Source organism: Hemiscyllium ocellatum, chromosome 14, assembly GCF_020745735.1.
Source record: "Hemiscyllium ocellatum isolate sHemOce1 chromosome 14, sHemOce1.pat.X.cur, whole genome shotgun sequence".
NCBI classification, from domain to species: Eukaryota; Metazoa; Chordata; class Chondrichthyes; order Orectolobiformes; family Hemiscylliidae; genus Hemiscyllium; species Hemiscyllium ocellatum.
In genome coordinates this window covers 7,576,585-7,590,284 of record NC_083414.1, presented here as the reverse complement: position 1 = coordinate 7,590,284, position 13,700 = coordinate 7,576,585, and the positions used below count along the sequence as shown (strand labels likewise).

Here is a 13,700-nt window from a genome sequence, read left to right as displayed (position 1 = left end):
CCCACAGGGTCAGAAGTCACATGACACCTGTGACTTCACCTGTCGAAGGAGTAACGCTCCAAAAGCTTGTGATTTCAAATAAACCTGTTGGACTCTAACCTGGTGTCATGTGACTTCTGACCTTGTCCACAGACCCAGTCCAACATCTAGGGTTACACCACAGGACTGTGGAATCTCACTGTTTGTGTATGTCTGAAGTAGAGGTTGATAGGTTTGATTATCAACTACTCTGTCTTAGGGGGAGGAGATGGTGTAGTGATAATGTCACTGCACTGGTAAAGAGTAGTTAGTCTGTATACTCTGAGGCTCAAATCCTACCATTGCAAAATAAAGACTGAAATTTGCTTCACTAAATGCCCTTTAGGGAAGGGATCATAGATTCCCTACCGTGTGGAAACAGGCCATAATGCCCAACACCGACCCTCCAAAGTCCATCCAGACTCATTCCCCTTCCCTATTACTCTACCCCTGACTAATGCACCTAATCTACACATCCCTGAATACTGTGGACAATTTACCATGGCCAATCCACCCAACCTGCATATCGTCGCACATTGGGAGGAAACCTACACAGATACGTGGAGAAAGTGCAAACTCGATACAGTCGCCCAGGGCTGGATTCAAACCCAGGTCCCTGGTGCTGTCAATGTGGATATTGAACCCAAGACCTTGGCATTATTAGTATCAGGCTCTAACAATTAGAGCTAACCAACCGACACAATATCTGCCATCCTTACCCGGTCTGGCCTACATGACTCCAGTCCCACAGCAATGTATAAGGAATTGACAGGTTTGATGAGCCATGCTTGTAGTAAATGTCAGAGTGGACCGAATGGCCTACTCCAGTTGGGAGGTCACAGATAAACAGTAAAGTTCCCATTAAACCCCTGCCCCTCCCAAACCTCAGGATCAAGGAGACCTGACACATAAATGCCCTTTGACCCATCTCCAGCACTTGGACCAAATCAGTGACAATGGTCTCAGAGGAAATATCCTCCTGAGATTTCCGGCTCTGACGATAGTCTCACTGGCGAGTGCAAACCACTCTTTCCTCCCTAACCAATGTGTATTAATTCCTTGTGATCTCCTGCATTGAAAATTCAATTTTCCAAACGTAAATCTAAATTGCGTTAGTGTTTCTATTCATGCGGCACTGAATAATTTATATTCAGCTGCTGTCTAACAAGACACAATCCTCTTTAAACCCAAGTCACTTGATGTTAAGCCACATCGGGCTCTGTACAGCTGTGGACGGAAGCAATATCATCTTGTGAAAACAGAGAAAATGATGGCACTTGAATAATTGATGTCCCAATTTAAATGATCACAGTTTAATATAAGGATCAAACTGCACCTTCACCACCATCCCAGTCTGCCTTACCCTATAGCCCCTTTGTGTAAGCACAGATAATTCTGAAGTAGATTATTGCAAGAGTATTAACAGAAGGATTTTCTTAACCATCATCGCAGAAATGAATCTCAAGATAACACTTAAAAGGGGATTTTCTTATTCAGTTCCGCACATTCATTATCCTCATTGAAGACCAGAATGGGAGGAGGCTATTCAGCCCACTGTCGTTACTTGCCCATTTCTCCATTTCTTCATGTACTTAACACCTCATGTTGTCCCATCACTTAAAGCTCTTCTTTTCCATGAGGATTTTACCTTGTTTTAAACACGTCGATTAGTCTCACAACAGATAGGACATTGCTTCCCAATAGTGAGAGGGAACAGGGCTGAGCAGGAGGGAGGGGGAGGGGGAAGGATAATGGGGCAGGAGGGAGGAAAGGGCAGGAGGGAGGGAAAGGTGGGGATATATATATATATATATATATATATAGAGAGAGAGAGAGAGAGAGAGAGAGCGACAGGAAGGAGAGAGAGAGTGAGAAGCAGGAATGAGAGGAAGAGGGTGGAAGGAGAGAGAGAGGAAGGAGAGAAAGAGGGAAGGAGGGGAGAAGGAAGAAGGAGAAAGGCAGGAAGGAGAGAAGAGGTAGTTGGGAAGGAGAGAGATGGACGGCGGGAGAAAGAGAGCAACTAGCATTAGATAGCGAGGGGGGCAAGGAATAGAGGTGGAGGAGAGAGAGGGTGAGGGATGGGGGAAAGGGAGAGAAACAGAGCAAACAACAGAGAGAGAGACAGCAAGAGAGAGAGGGTAGAGGAAACACAAGTTGACAATGATTTCCGAAAGAGGGAAGAGTTTGGCAATAACTCAGCAGATACTTTGCTCCACTTAGTTACTCATGAAAGTGAGTTTGAAACCAGTCTACAATGAGCATGATTGTGCTCAGAGCTTGATTCCTTTCCTATGGAAAACGTTATCTGTGATTGCTCTTCCTGAGTTCCCTAATCTTCCAGCTGGCGAAAGAGAATAGAATCCACCCTTGTCCTTTTTTTAGGAACTGTTTCCCAAATGAATCTGGTCCCTGAGTTTGATGGCCCTGTCTGACAATTCACTCCAGTGGGTCATCACATCACTGCCTCCTGCCGCCCGTGCTAAATGCTACCGGGCTGAATCCAGGCCCTCTTCAGTTAACTGTTATTAACAGTGCACTCTCAGGTTAAGCTTCCCTCTTCTGTTGAGTGTTTAACAAGCCTCCTCCCCCTAACCGCTGCCCAAATATTACTGAGGTTTGTTTTTAGGCTGAGTCCTCAGAACCCACAAGTCTAACATCGAAGATCTTTTCCCGAGACCTGGGGTTGATGCTGAAGCTAATGGATTTGATTAGAATGCAGGCACTTGCCAAGTGTTGCATTTCACCTTCAGTGTCCTGCGATGCTGTTAAACACGCAGTGCTAGCTGCTCAGTGCTGTGTCAGACTGTAGAAAGCTTTGGAGCTGAAATAGCATAGAGCAGCTAACGATCAAGGACTCAACAACAAATGCCTGGCCCCAAAACCATTTGTTCCACCATGAGAACACATCCAGTTAGAGTCAGGGGGGGTCTAAGGTAAATATAGCCCCCTCCCCCCCCACAGTTTGCAGGCTTCACTCTCAGGGAGGGACAACATGACCAGCTCTGTTCCCAAGCCCAGCTGAGGACCACACATCAAAGGTCACTGTGTTCCCTCATGGGAACCCTCCTCTGTTGACTCTTCTCAGGAGGTGCTGTCTGGTGAATACAGCTACAAGAAGCTGAGACTGGGAAACACCAGGGCTGGAGTCTGTCAGCCTGGTCAGCTCAGCTCTTGACCGAAGTTCCAAAGTTCCACTCTCGGGATGGCATGGTGCCTCAGTGATGGGCACTGCTGTCTCACAGTACCAGGGATCCTGGTTCTATCCCACCATCAGTTGTGTGACTGAGTGGAGTTTGCACATTCTTCCCATGTCTGTGTGGGGTTTCCTCCGGGTGCTCCGGTTTCCTCGCACAGTCCAAAGATGTGCAGGTTAGGGTGGACTGGCCATGCTAAATTGCCCAATAGTATCCAGGGATGTACAGGTTAGGGTGGATTGGCCGTGCTAAATTGCCCCATAGTGTCCAGGGATGTGCAGATTAGGGTGAATTGGCCATGCTAAATTGCCCCATAGTGTCCAGGGATGTGCAGGTTAGGGTGGATTGGCCATGCTAAATTGCCCCATAGTGTCCAGGGATGTGCAGGTTAGGGTGGATTGGCCGTGCTAAATTGCTGAAGCAAATGTGAGTCTTGGAAGTGGGACTTCAACCAATAATTTGATAACCGAAAACTCGAATCGACTGAGGTGAACATCACACACTGAGATACAGCTGGGCTTCAATACTCTAGTGACAGGACAGTTTTGCAGGAGGTCCCAGAAAGCAGTTGGTATCCATAATCAAATAGCTCTTCAGGGGCCAGTATCCTAGCGCCAGTCTCCCTTTATTTCCAAGTGCGTAGCCTTTGACAACAGCACTGCCTCTCACCGAGTCAAGCATTCTGGGGCCTCAAAATCCCTGACATTCTCCCTTTTCTGTCAGCCAGGGCTCCCTGGCTGGACCAGATCAGCAGCCCCAATCAGGGAACTCATATTCTATGAGGTCCAGATGACTGACCTGGTTACAATCTCCACACTGAGGAGATAAGACGGTCAGGGACAAAGGGGAGCGGAGAAAAGTTACCATTCAAGGTGAGAAAAAAAATCCACACTTAATTAAACTTGATTTCCATTTCTGGCACAATTTAATATAAAATGCAGAAAGTTGCAGACTGTGCATATCAGAGCAATATATTTCAAATTGGTAAAATGCATCTGCAATGCCACTGATTAAGCTCCTCTGTAACAAGAGAAAGTGTCCATTAACACTTTGCATTTTTATTTGGTCAGCAAAGAAAGACAAAAAAAATGAGAAGATTAATGTCATTTCCATTTTCAAACATTTTGTACACCCCATCAATCGAAATAAGTGTCAGTGGTTGCCCTGTAGAGAGTGGCAAATGGGCGATAATCCAGCTTGCATAAGTCACGTCAACACAGGACAGAGGAGCTGGGTGAATCTCCTGTGTGCAGGAAGATCCCCCACACTCCCTCACACACCCGCAAACTAACATTCTGTCCCTTTCAGCAGGAAAAATCATAAAGAAGCATATTATCTAAACAGTGAGGGGTTGCTCTGAGATGCAGAGGGATCTGGGTGTTCTAGTACATGGATCACAAAAGGTTAGTGTGCAGGTACAGCAAGTACTAAAGAAAGCTCATAATATATTCTTGCTTATTGTAGGGAAAGTAGGCAGGTTGTGGAGGGTTTTGGTGAGACCAATGCTGGAATACTGAGTACAGTACTGGTCTCCTTATGTTAGGAAGGTCCAGATGTAGTCCAGAGAAGGTTTGTTGGATAATACGTGGAATGGATGAGCTATTGCATGTGGACAGCTTGGACAAACTAGGCTTGTATCCATTAGAGCTTACAACAGGAAAAGGTTAGATCATTGAAATATATCAGATCCCAGAAGGTGAATGTGGAGAGAAATTTATGGGAATATCTAGAAATAAGGGCCACTTTTGGCATATTGGCAAAGCAGAGATGGGGAAATCATGCCCTAGTGGCATTATCGCCTAACTATTAATCCAGAAACCCAGCTGATGGCCTGGGTTCAAATCCCACCATGATAGAATTTTAATTCAATAGAGAAAAAAAAAGTATCTGGAATTAAGAGATGAATGATGACCATGAATCCATTGTGGACTGTCAGGAAGAAAACCCATCTGGGTCACTAATGTCCTTCAGGGAAGGAACTGCCACCCTTACTTGGTCTGGCCTACATGTGACTCTAGTAATGTGGTTGACTCTTAACTGTCCCCTGGGCAATTAGGGATGGGCGATAAGTGACGGCCTAGCCAGCAATGCCCTCATCCTGCAATGAATAATTACCAGGGATGCGTGGGAATGTGGACTGGACACTACCTTCAGATCAGACTCTCCCAAACTTACTTCTGGACACAAACTTCCTCTACCAGTCAGCATCCTAACATCACCTTCGAATTCCTCAGGGGTCAGGTCGGCAAACGGCTGCTCTAATCACTCCTACAAACCATGTGACCACCGCTTCCACCAATACAGTGGACCATGTGACTGCCCTCCCCCATCACCTCACCTCCCAGACCAGTGCTAACCTGTCCATCTTCCAACGCACATCTCCACTCCACCCTTCCCACTGACCAATCACAGTAACCCTCTACCTGCATCCATCTACCACCATCCCACCCACCCTTCCCCCAGCCCCCACCCTCCTCCCTCTATTTACATATGAGCTCCCCTCCCCCTCGCCAAACCTGATGAGGGGATTTGGCCTGTCCCTCAGATGCTGCCTGACCTGCCATGCTTTTGCAGCTCAATATCTGTTGAGCCTGGTGTCCAGCATCTGCAGTCCTTACTGTCTCCAAGTTATTGAATAGGGGAGTGGGCTTGATGGGCCATTGAATAACAGAAAAACAAACTGTGGGAACTGACCATTCGCTGTCTCCCACTTCTAGAAGCTTCCAAACCCGAGACGGCGTTAGTTGCAGGGGTTGACGAGAAGCGATCTACTTACACATTGTGGAGGACACACCAGCCGCAGTGTGGATCGTGGGAGCCCAGGCACAGCTCACAGCTCTCGTACTGCTCACAGCTCTCCACCGGCACTCTGCTCACCTGTCCGAGCAAGAAACACAGCACCGTCAGCACAAAGACTGGCATCGCCACAACAAGGTCTCACATGGTCAAGGTTAGGACACCCTGTCACAGGGCAGACCAGCTCCCAAGGCACTGCACTGAGCAGGGCTACGGGATATGGACTCTACAGTACCCTCTCCCATTCAACCACTCCCCCGCCAACCCCACCACTTGACTGCCAAATTCCCAATCGGGTCTTCACACGATAGCTGGAATGGCAGATAAAGTCACCACGACTGTATTGAACAGTATCGCAGTCAATATAGCAAACTATCTTCTGCAGTAAATGCCTGTTAATGCATAGATCAATTCAATAACTAACCTCGGCCCGATACTGAGATGAGGAGGAATTTCTTCAGCCAGAGGGTGCTGACTCTGTGGAACTGTTTGCCACAGAGGGCTGTAGAGGTCTGGTTATTGAGTGCATTTAAGATGGTGATAGGTAGGTTCTTGATTGGTAAGGGGGTCAAGGATTACAGGGAGAAGGCAGGAGAAAGGGGTGGAGAAACAGATCAGCCAGATCAAATGGCGGAGCGGGCTTGATGGGCTGAATGGCCTAATTCTCCTCCTCAATCTGATGGTTTTATAGCCTAAACTATCAGTCCATGTAGTCTTAATCCAGGACCAAGCTGCATCTTAACTTTATTCACTAACTCCCCAATCACTTCCACAATTATCTCCTTCCTTTTCTGGGAACACTATTTCCCCTCGGTCTCTGTGTGGTTTGCACGTTCTCCCGTGTCTGCGTGGGTTTCCACCAGGTGCTCTGGTTTCCTCCCACAAAGATGTACAGGTTAGGGTGGTTTGGCCCTGGGAAATGCAGGGTTACTGGGCTGAAGCAGGGAGGTGGATCTGGGTGGGATACAGCATAGGAGGAGGCAATTAGCTCCTGCCAATTCCAATCAACCCAACCTTGGTGCTCCTTCTGGGCAGCTCTGGTCAATGTTTTGAAAGTTCCTATTGAACCTGTCTCTGTTGTCACTTCTCAAAATCACAACAAACTCACTGCGACCGCAAAATGATCCTTGTGTCCTCCCTTAACGTGCCTCTTCGAGACACTGACCTTGCAGCTACAGGAAGCATCCTCTCCTGGTTGACGTTGTGGATGATTGTTCATCAAATCTTTGAACCTTCTCTCCTTTAAGGGGAAACAAATCACAGCTTCTCCTTCATGCCCCGAACAGTGTGCAGTCCAGGCACTGCACTAGGTGCCTGACTCTCTCTCTAACTTGACGATCCTTATCTGGAAATCATTAATTGACTCGGCAATAGACTCTTTCAGAATTACCATCGCTTACCCTGAGGGGCATGAAATTTCCTTTCAAAAACAGGGCCTTGTAACAGCAAGTGTTGCTGTCGGGTCCCGCTGTTTCATTATTGCTCATCCCTTGCAAATGACTGAACAACTTCAACAAGTAACCCCGGCAAGTCTGCCTTGCCTTTGCACGGCCGATTAGCTTATGGCTGAGGGAAATTATTGGCACAAGGAGGGTTTGTTGGTGGTGACTTATGCCAAGCAATAGGCTGGCAGCACAGAACTGGCACCGAACCCTGAGCTGTTGCCATGTCTCTGCGCCCCCATTCCAACCACTGCCACACGCATCACCATGGCAAGCAGAAAGTTGGCAGACGCCACGCAGAAACCAGCCAGGACTGCGGGAGAGAAACTCCGTTCCTTTCTGATCCCCTTCCAGAGCCGATCGGTGTGTCTGCAGCTTTCACTCTCCCTGTGTAGCTCGTCACTCACACTGTCATCCTCACCTCTTGCCCCAAAGACGTAATGCCCTCAGTTTATGGAATGAGGGATCAGTGAGGGTCCTGCTCCTCCCACTCGCTACCCAGTGACCTCCATTGGAAGACACGAACAGGAACAAGTGAGGTTGTGATGCTGTCACAGTTGACTGCACCATTAAGAAGACCCTCTCATAGTCTTATCATAGAACCCTACAATGTGGAAACAGGCCCTTCAGCCCAACAAGTCCACACTGGCCCTCCAAAAAGTATCCCACCCAGAAGCATTCCCCGATCCTATTGCTCTACATTTCCCCCTCACTAATGCACCTCACCTACACATTCCTGAATGTTATGGACAATTTAGCATGGCCAATTCACCCAAGCCTGCACATCCCTGGATCGTGGGAGGAAACCAGAGCACCCAGAGGAAACTCACGCAGACAATAGGGAGAATGTGTAAATTCCACGCAGACAGTCACCCAAGGGTGGGAATCGAACCTGGGTCTGTGAGGCAGCATTGCTAACCACTGTACCACCAGACTCAATACCAATGTTACCATAAGACAACTGTCAAGCTGGCAGAGTGACGATCCGCTCACCTGACAATCCCACAAGAATCCTGCTCCTCCATCATTTCATTCATCCCTTCCGAAGAATCCCCTGAAACAGGGAATGCTCAGTACTACATGACAGACCTGGTCCCTTCCTCCAGTCGTGGGGAACACCCAGCACTGCGAGTCCATCTTGTCTTCCGGTGTTATTGGGAAAGCTCATTTTCCTTCATGTTCATAGAATCCCGACAGCGTGGAAACGAGTCATTCGGTCCAACAACACTCTGAGGAGCATCCCATCCTACCCCAGCAACCCTGCACTCTCATGGCCAATCCATCCCAACCTGCACATCTTTGGACTGTGGGAGGAAACCGGAGTACCCCGATGAAACCCACACAGCCATGTGGAGAATGTGCAAACTCCACACAGTCAGTTGCCTGAGGGTGAAATTGAACCCGGGTCCCTGGCACCATGAGGCAGCAGCACTAACCACTGAGCTACCGTGCCACCTGTTAAGTTACATTTTTGGCTTGGCAAGTCCCACTATTTTTCCGGTATCATATCGTGCCCCCATTGGGCTGTGCTTTGTCCTTTCAGATCCGGCCTCTCTGTTTCAGCAATATTTTTCCTCTCTAGTTCCCTGCAAACTGATTTGAAGATTGCTGCCACTAAACCTAACCAACCTGCTCAGAGATGTGGTGACAGATCTCTGCACCAGATACGACCTGAACTCAGATCTCCTGGTCTGGAGATAGGGACACTGCCTCTGCACCAGAGAATCATGCAAAAAGGAATACACAATGTTGTCCATGAAGACAACAAGGTAGTGTGTTAGGGTTCACCACTTTCTCATCCCACTTCTTGAACACATGCCCCAAAAGGTCCAACAACAGCTTTTCCCCCACTGTTATTGGGCTGCTGAATGGACCTCTCCAATTTCAAATAATGTTGATCCTGCTTTGTGCACTTCCTGTACAGTGTGACCCTGTAGGCCTTGCTCTGGGGTTGTATGGTGGCCCAGTGGTTAGCACTGCTGCCTCACAGCACCAGGGTCCCAGGTTCGATTCCAGCCTTGGGCGACTGTCTGTGTGGAGTTTGCACATTCTCACCGTGTCTGTGTTGGTTTCCTCCCACAGTCACAAAGATGTGCAGGTTAGGGTGGATTGGCCAGGTGCATTAGTCAGGGGTAAATGTAGGGGAATAGGTCTCTTCGGAGGGTCAGCATGGACTTGTTGGGCTGAAGGGCCTGTTTCCATACTGTAGGGAATCTAATCTATTTCAGCATCCTGTGATTTGTATGTCCGCGCTTGCTCTGATTTGCCTCGCAAAGCAAAGATTTTTGCTGTACTTAGGCACATGCGACTACAATAAATTAAATCTGCCCTGGTTTCACCTCATCAAAAATTCCTTCATACATTTAAGGGCAGGAATTCAGGGTCATTTGATTAATATTTTAAATGAATTAATTGGTTTTAAAAAAGAGGATTTTTCACAAATAATTAAACCTTGTTAATCACACTGCATCAATCCACGTGGGGTTTCCTGATATATATTCCTCATTAAACTTTGACCAGGCTAATGGTTTGGGGATCATGGATGCGAATCCCACCAGGGGCAGGTTGGAACTTAGTGACAACAAATTTGGAATTGGAAGTGAGCCTCAGTAACAGCGACCATTAAACAATCATCAAAAGTCCTCTCAGGAGGGAAATCTGCCGCCCTTACCTGGCCTGACCTACGTACGACTCCAGACCCAAGCAATGTGGTTGACTCTTAACTGCCCTCTGCAATGAGCAGGGAAGCCATGAAAGTTCAAGGTTTAATCAGAGTGGGCAGCAACAGACAGGCACATCCCCATGAGAGATTCAAGAAAACAAATATTGAAAATGGGCCTTCAAATAAACCGAGACACAGCAGCTCTGCTTGGTATGGTGTTACCCAGTACAGGATTTAAACATTTACAAGTTGGTCAGGAAGGATTCCATGCCCAAAGGAACAAAGGCTGCTATTGATATTTTCTAATCAACCTGTTCACAGCAGGTGGGACTTGAAACTGGTTCAGCTAGCTCCGTGGGAGGAACACTACCACTGCATATGAAACTGGGTCAGCTGGCTCAGAGGGAGGGACACTATCACTGCATTGAAACTGGGTCAGCTGGCTCAGAGGGAGGGACACTATCACTGCATTGAAACTGGGTCATCTGGCTCAGTGATAGGGACACTACCACTGCACTTGAAACTGAGTCAGCTAGATCAGAGGGAGGGGAACCACCACAGCACTTGAAATTGGATCACCTGGATAAGAGGAAGGGATACTATCACTGCACTTGAAACTGGATCATCTGGATCAGAGGAAGGGACACTGCCACTGCACTTGAAACTGGGTCACCTGGATCAGAGGAATGGATTCTACCACTGCACTTGAAACTGGATCACCTGGCTCAGAGGAAGAGACACCACCACTGCACTTGAAACTGGATCACCTGGCTCAGAGAAAGGGACACTACCACTGCACTTGAAACTGGATCACCTGGATCAGAGGAATGGATACTACCACTGCACTTGAAACTGGATCACCTGGCTCAGAGGAAGGGGCATAACCACTACACTTAAACTGGGTCACCTGGATCAGAGGAAAGGACACTACCACTGCACTTGAGATTAGCTCATCTGGCTCGGTGGGAGGGACACTACCACTGCATTTGAAACTGTGACATCTGACTCAAAGGGAGGGACACTACCACTGCACTTGAAACTGGCTCACCTGGCTCAGTGGGAGGGACACCACCACTGCACCACAAGAGTCCAAAGACACATGAATGAATTCAATGAGTGAAAATGAATGGGATCATTTTGGATTGTCTGAGACACAGCATCCTTTTAACCTGCACAATAGTGTTTCTGTAATGTAGTGGTTATCACGTTTCCCTCACAGGTAAAAGGTCCCTGTCTGACACTGGGCAGAAACAACGGTACAGCCTCATGATCTGGGTAAGGTACATTGTCCCCACTGATTTAGGGCGGCACCGTGGCTCAGTGGTTAGCACTGCTGTCTCACAGCACCAGGGACCTGGGTGCAATTCCAGCCTTGGGCGACTCTCTGTGTGGAGTTTGCACATTCTCCCCGTGTCTGCATGCGTTTCCTCTGGGTGCTCCGGTTTCCTCCTGCAGTCCAAAGACGTGCAGCTTGGCCGTGCTAAGTTGCCCCGTTGAGTGTAGACGAGGTGGATTAACCATAGGAAATGCAGTGTGACGGAGGTAGGGTAGGGTGACTGATGCTCTTTGAAGGGTTGGTGTGGACCCGATGGGGCTGTGGGGATTCTAGTAGCAGACCAGAAGTTGATTTGTGACTCCTTGATTCTGCCAGCTCGAAATGATGAAGCCTGACTTACGCCAATGTAACCGAGAAGCAACCCAATGCCACCAACCAGCTTGCCTGGAGGATCTGCATGCCTTGCTGTTCCATTATAACCGGCCCTCCCCCCACTCCCCGCATCCCCTCTCCCACAGACAAAAAACCCCCCACTTCCCTCGGCAGCTCAGCTGACCGTCACACTCAGCCAGGAGGCAGTGTGCGTGAGAATCTAAATCAGCTTGCTATCCTGCTGGCTAACTCGGGGCTGGAGCTACGTTCATCAATCAAACACTTCAATCAGGGCCATTTAAAATAGGTAGCAGCTTCAACAGACAGATGTTCAGTGTCAGAGAGTGGCGAACAGTGCTTGGGTTGGGAAGAATACTATCCTAACCTTCAGCCACCTGTGTGTAAAGAGAGAGAGGGAGGAAGATTTATGGAACTTGTAAAAGACATTTAAAAAGAAGCAGCAAAATATCTTGGGCACTAATCAAATATTTTATTTTGATATAAAATCAGCAGCCAGACAGTTTAATATGCTAACAAAACGATGCTGTTAACTCACTGTAGTGCTCTGAAGCAGACCTCAGTCCTTAAAGCAGTGGAGTGATTTCAGAAGCCAATATATTCGAGCACAAGTTTGTATTCCTGTGACGAGTATTGGAGAATGAGCAGTGACGGCGCTACCTCACAGCAACCAAACTAAACTTCAATAAATAACATAAATTTATATGGAGCCTTTAACAGGACAGTTATTGGGCTGCGTGGGGAAATACTGAGATCAATTCACCAAAGGTTAGGTCAAGATACTGAGCGTTAAATAACATTCTGAAAGGATGAGGGGGCAATTGTGAACAGGTACGGTGAGGTTTAAGGGAATTCCTGAATTTTATGTCTAAGAAGTGCCAATCATGTGGAGAAATTCCAGAGGAGGACGAGGAGGCTACTCTGAATGAATATCTCACTGACCTAAGGGGCAACATTTTCACACAGAGGGTGGTACGTGTATGGAATGAGCTGCCAGAGGAAGTGGTGGAGGCTGCTACAATTGCAACATTTAAAAGGCATTTGGATGGGTATATGAACAGGAAGGGTTTGGACGTATATGGGCTGGGCATTGGCAGGTGGGACGAGATTGGGTTGGAATATCTGATCGGCATGGACGGGTTGGACCAAAGGGTCTGTTTCTGTGCTGTACATCTCTATGACTCAATGACTCCTCCCTTCATTACCCTGCACCTTGTTCCTTTTCATAAAACAAACATGCACTTGGATAATCTCGAGTGAATCTGCCTCCACTACCGCCTCAGTCCCTGCACTCCACATGCTGGCCGCTCACTCAGTGCACAAGTCTCATGTCACCTCCTTTTACCAGCTGCCTCTTGCTCCTTATGGTGATGTTTCTCCCTGACCACTCTATTCGGAGGCTCACGATTTCAAACTCCTCAAACACATCTCCTCTCAGATGTGTCTTCCCCGAGGAAAACAGTCCGAACTTTGCGAATCTGTCCTGATTACTGAAGTTCCTCATCCACGGAACCATTTTCATTAACCTCTCCTGCACTCTCTCCAACACATCTACTCCCTTCCCATAGCGCAGTGCCCAGAACTGTACCCAATACGCCAGTTCAAACTGAGCTAGTGTCTTCCACAATTTCAATATACCCCTTTGACCTGCTCATCTACAGCCCTATTAATAAAGTCCAGAATATGGGAATCTTCAGTAAAATGAAAATTGAAGATATGCAAGATATCAGAATCAGAGAAGTGTGACAATCTCAGAGGGATATGTGACAAGAGTCAAGGAGGGACAATCATGAGGGAAAACAATCATGAAGATATTGAAATTGAAACATTGCTCAAGTAGGAGCCAATGCAGGTCATCAAGATCGGGGGGGCTGGTGGTGATGGTGAACAGGACTTGGAGAGGGTAAGGAGATAAGCAAGTC

At 47.7% G+C, this 13,700-nt stretch overlaps 1 protein-coding gene across 3 annotated transcripts in view; it reads right to left on the bottom strand.

The window, feature by feature from the left end:
* Positions 1-13,700, bottom strand: part of LOC132822232 (plexin-A1-like) — a 541,551-nt gene that overhangs the window by 311,638 nt on the left and 216,213 nt on the right. For all 3 annotated transcript variants that reach the window (XM_060835337.1, XM_060835340.1, XM_060835338.1), the window contains exon 5: positions 5,989-6,089. In XM_060835337.1, the coding sequence (XP_060691320.1) occupies positions 5,989-6,089 (101 nt within the window). The remainder of the gene's footprint in view (positions 1-5,988; positions 6,090-13,700) is intronic.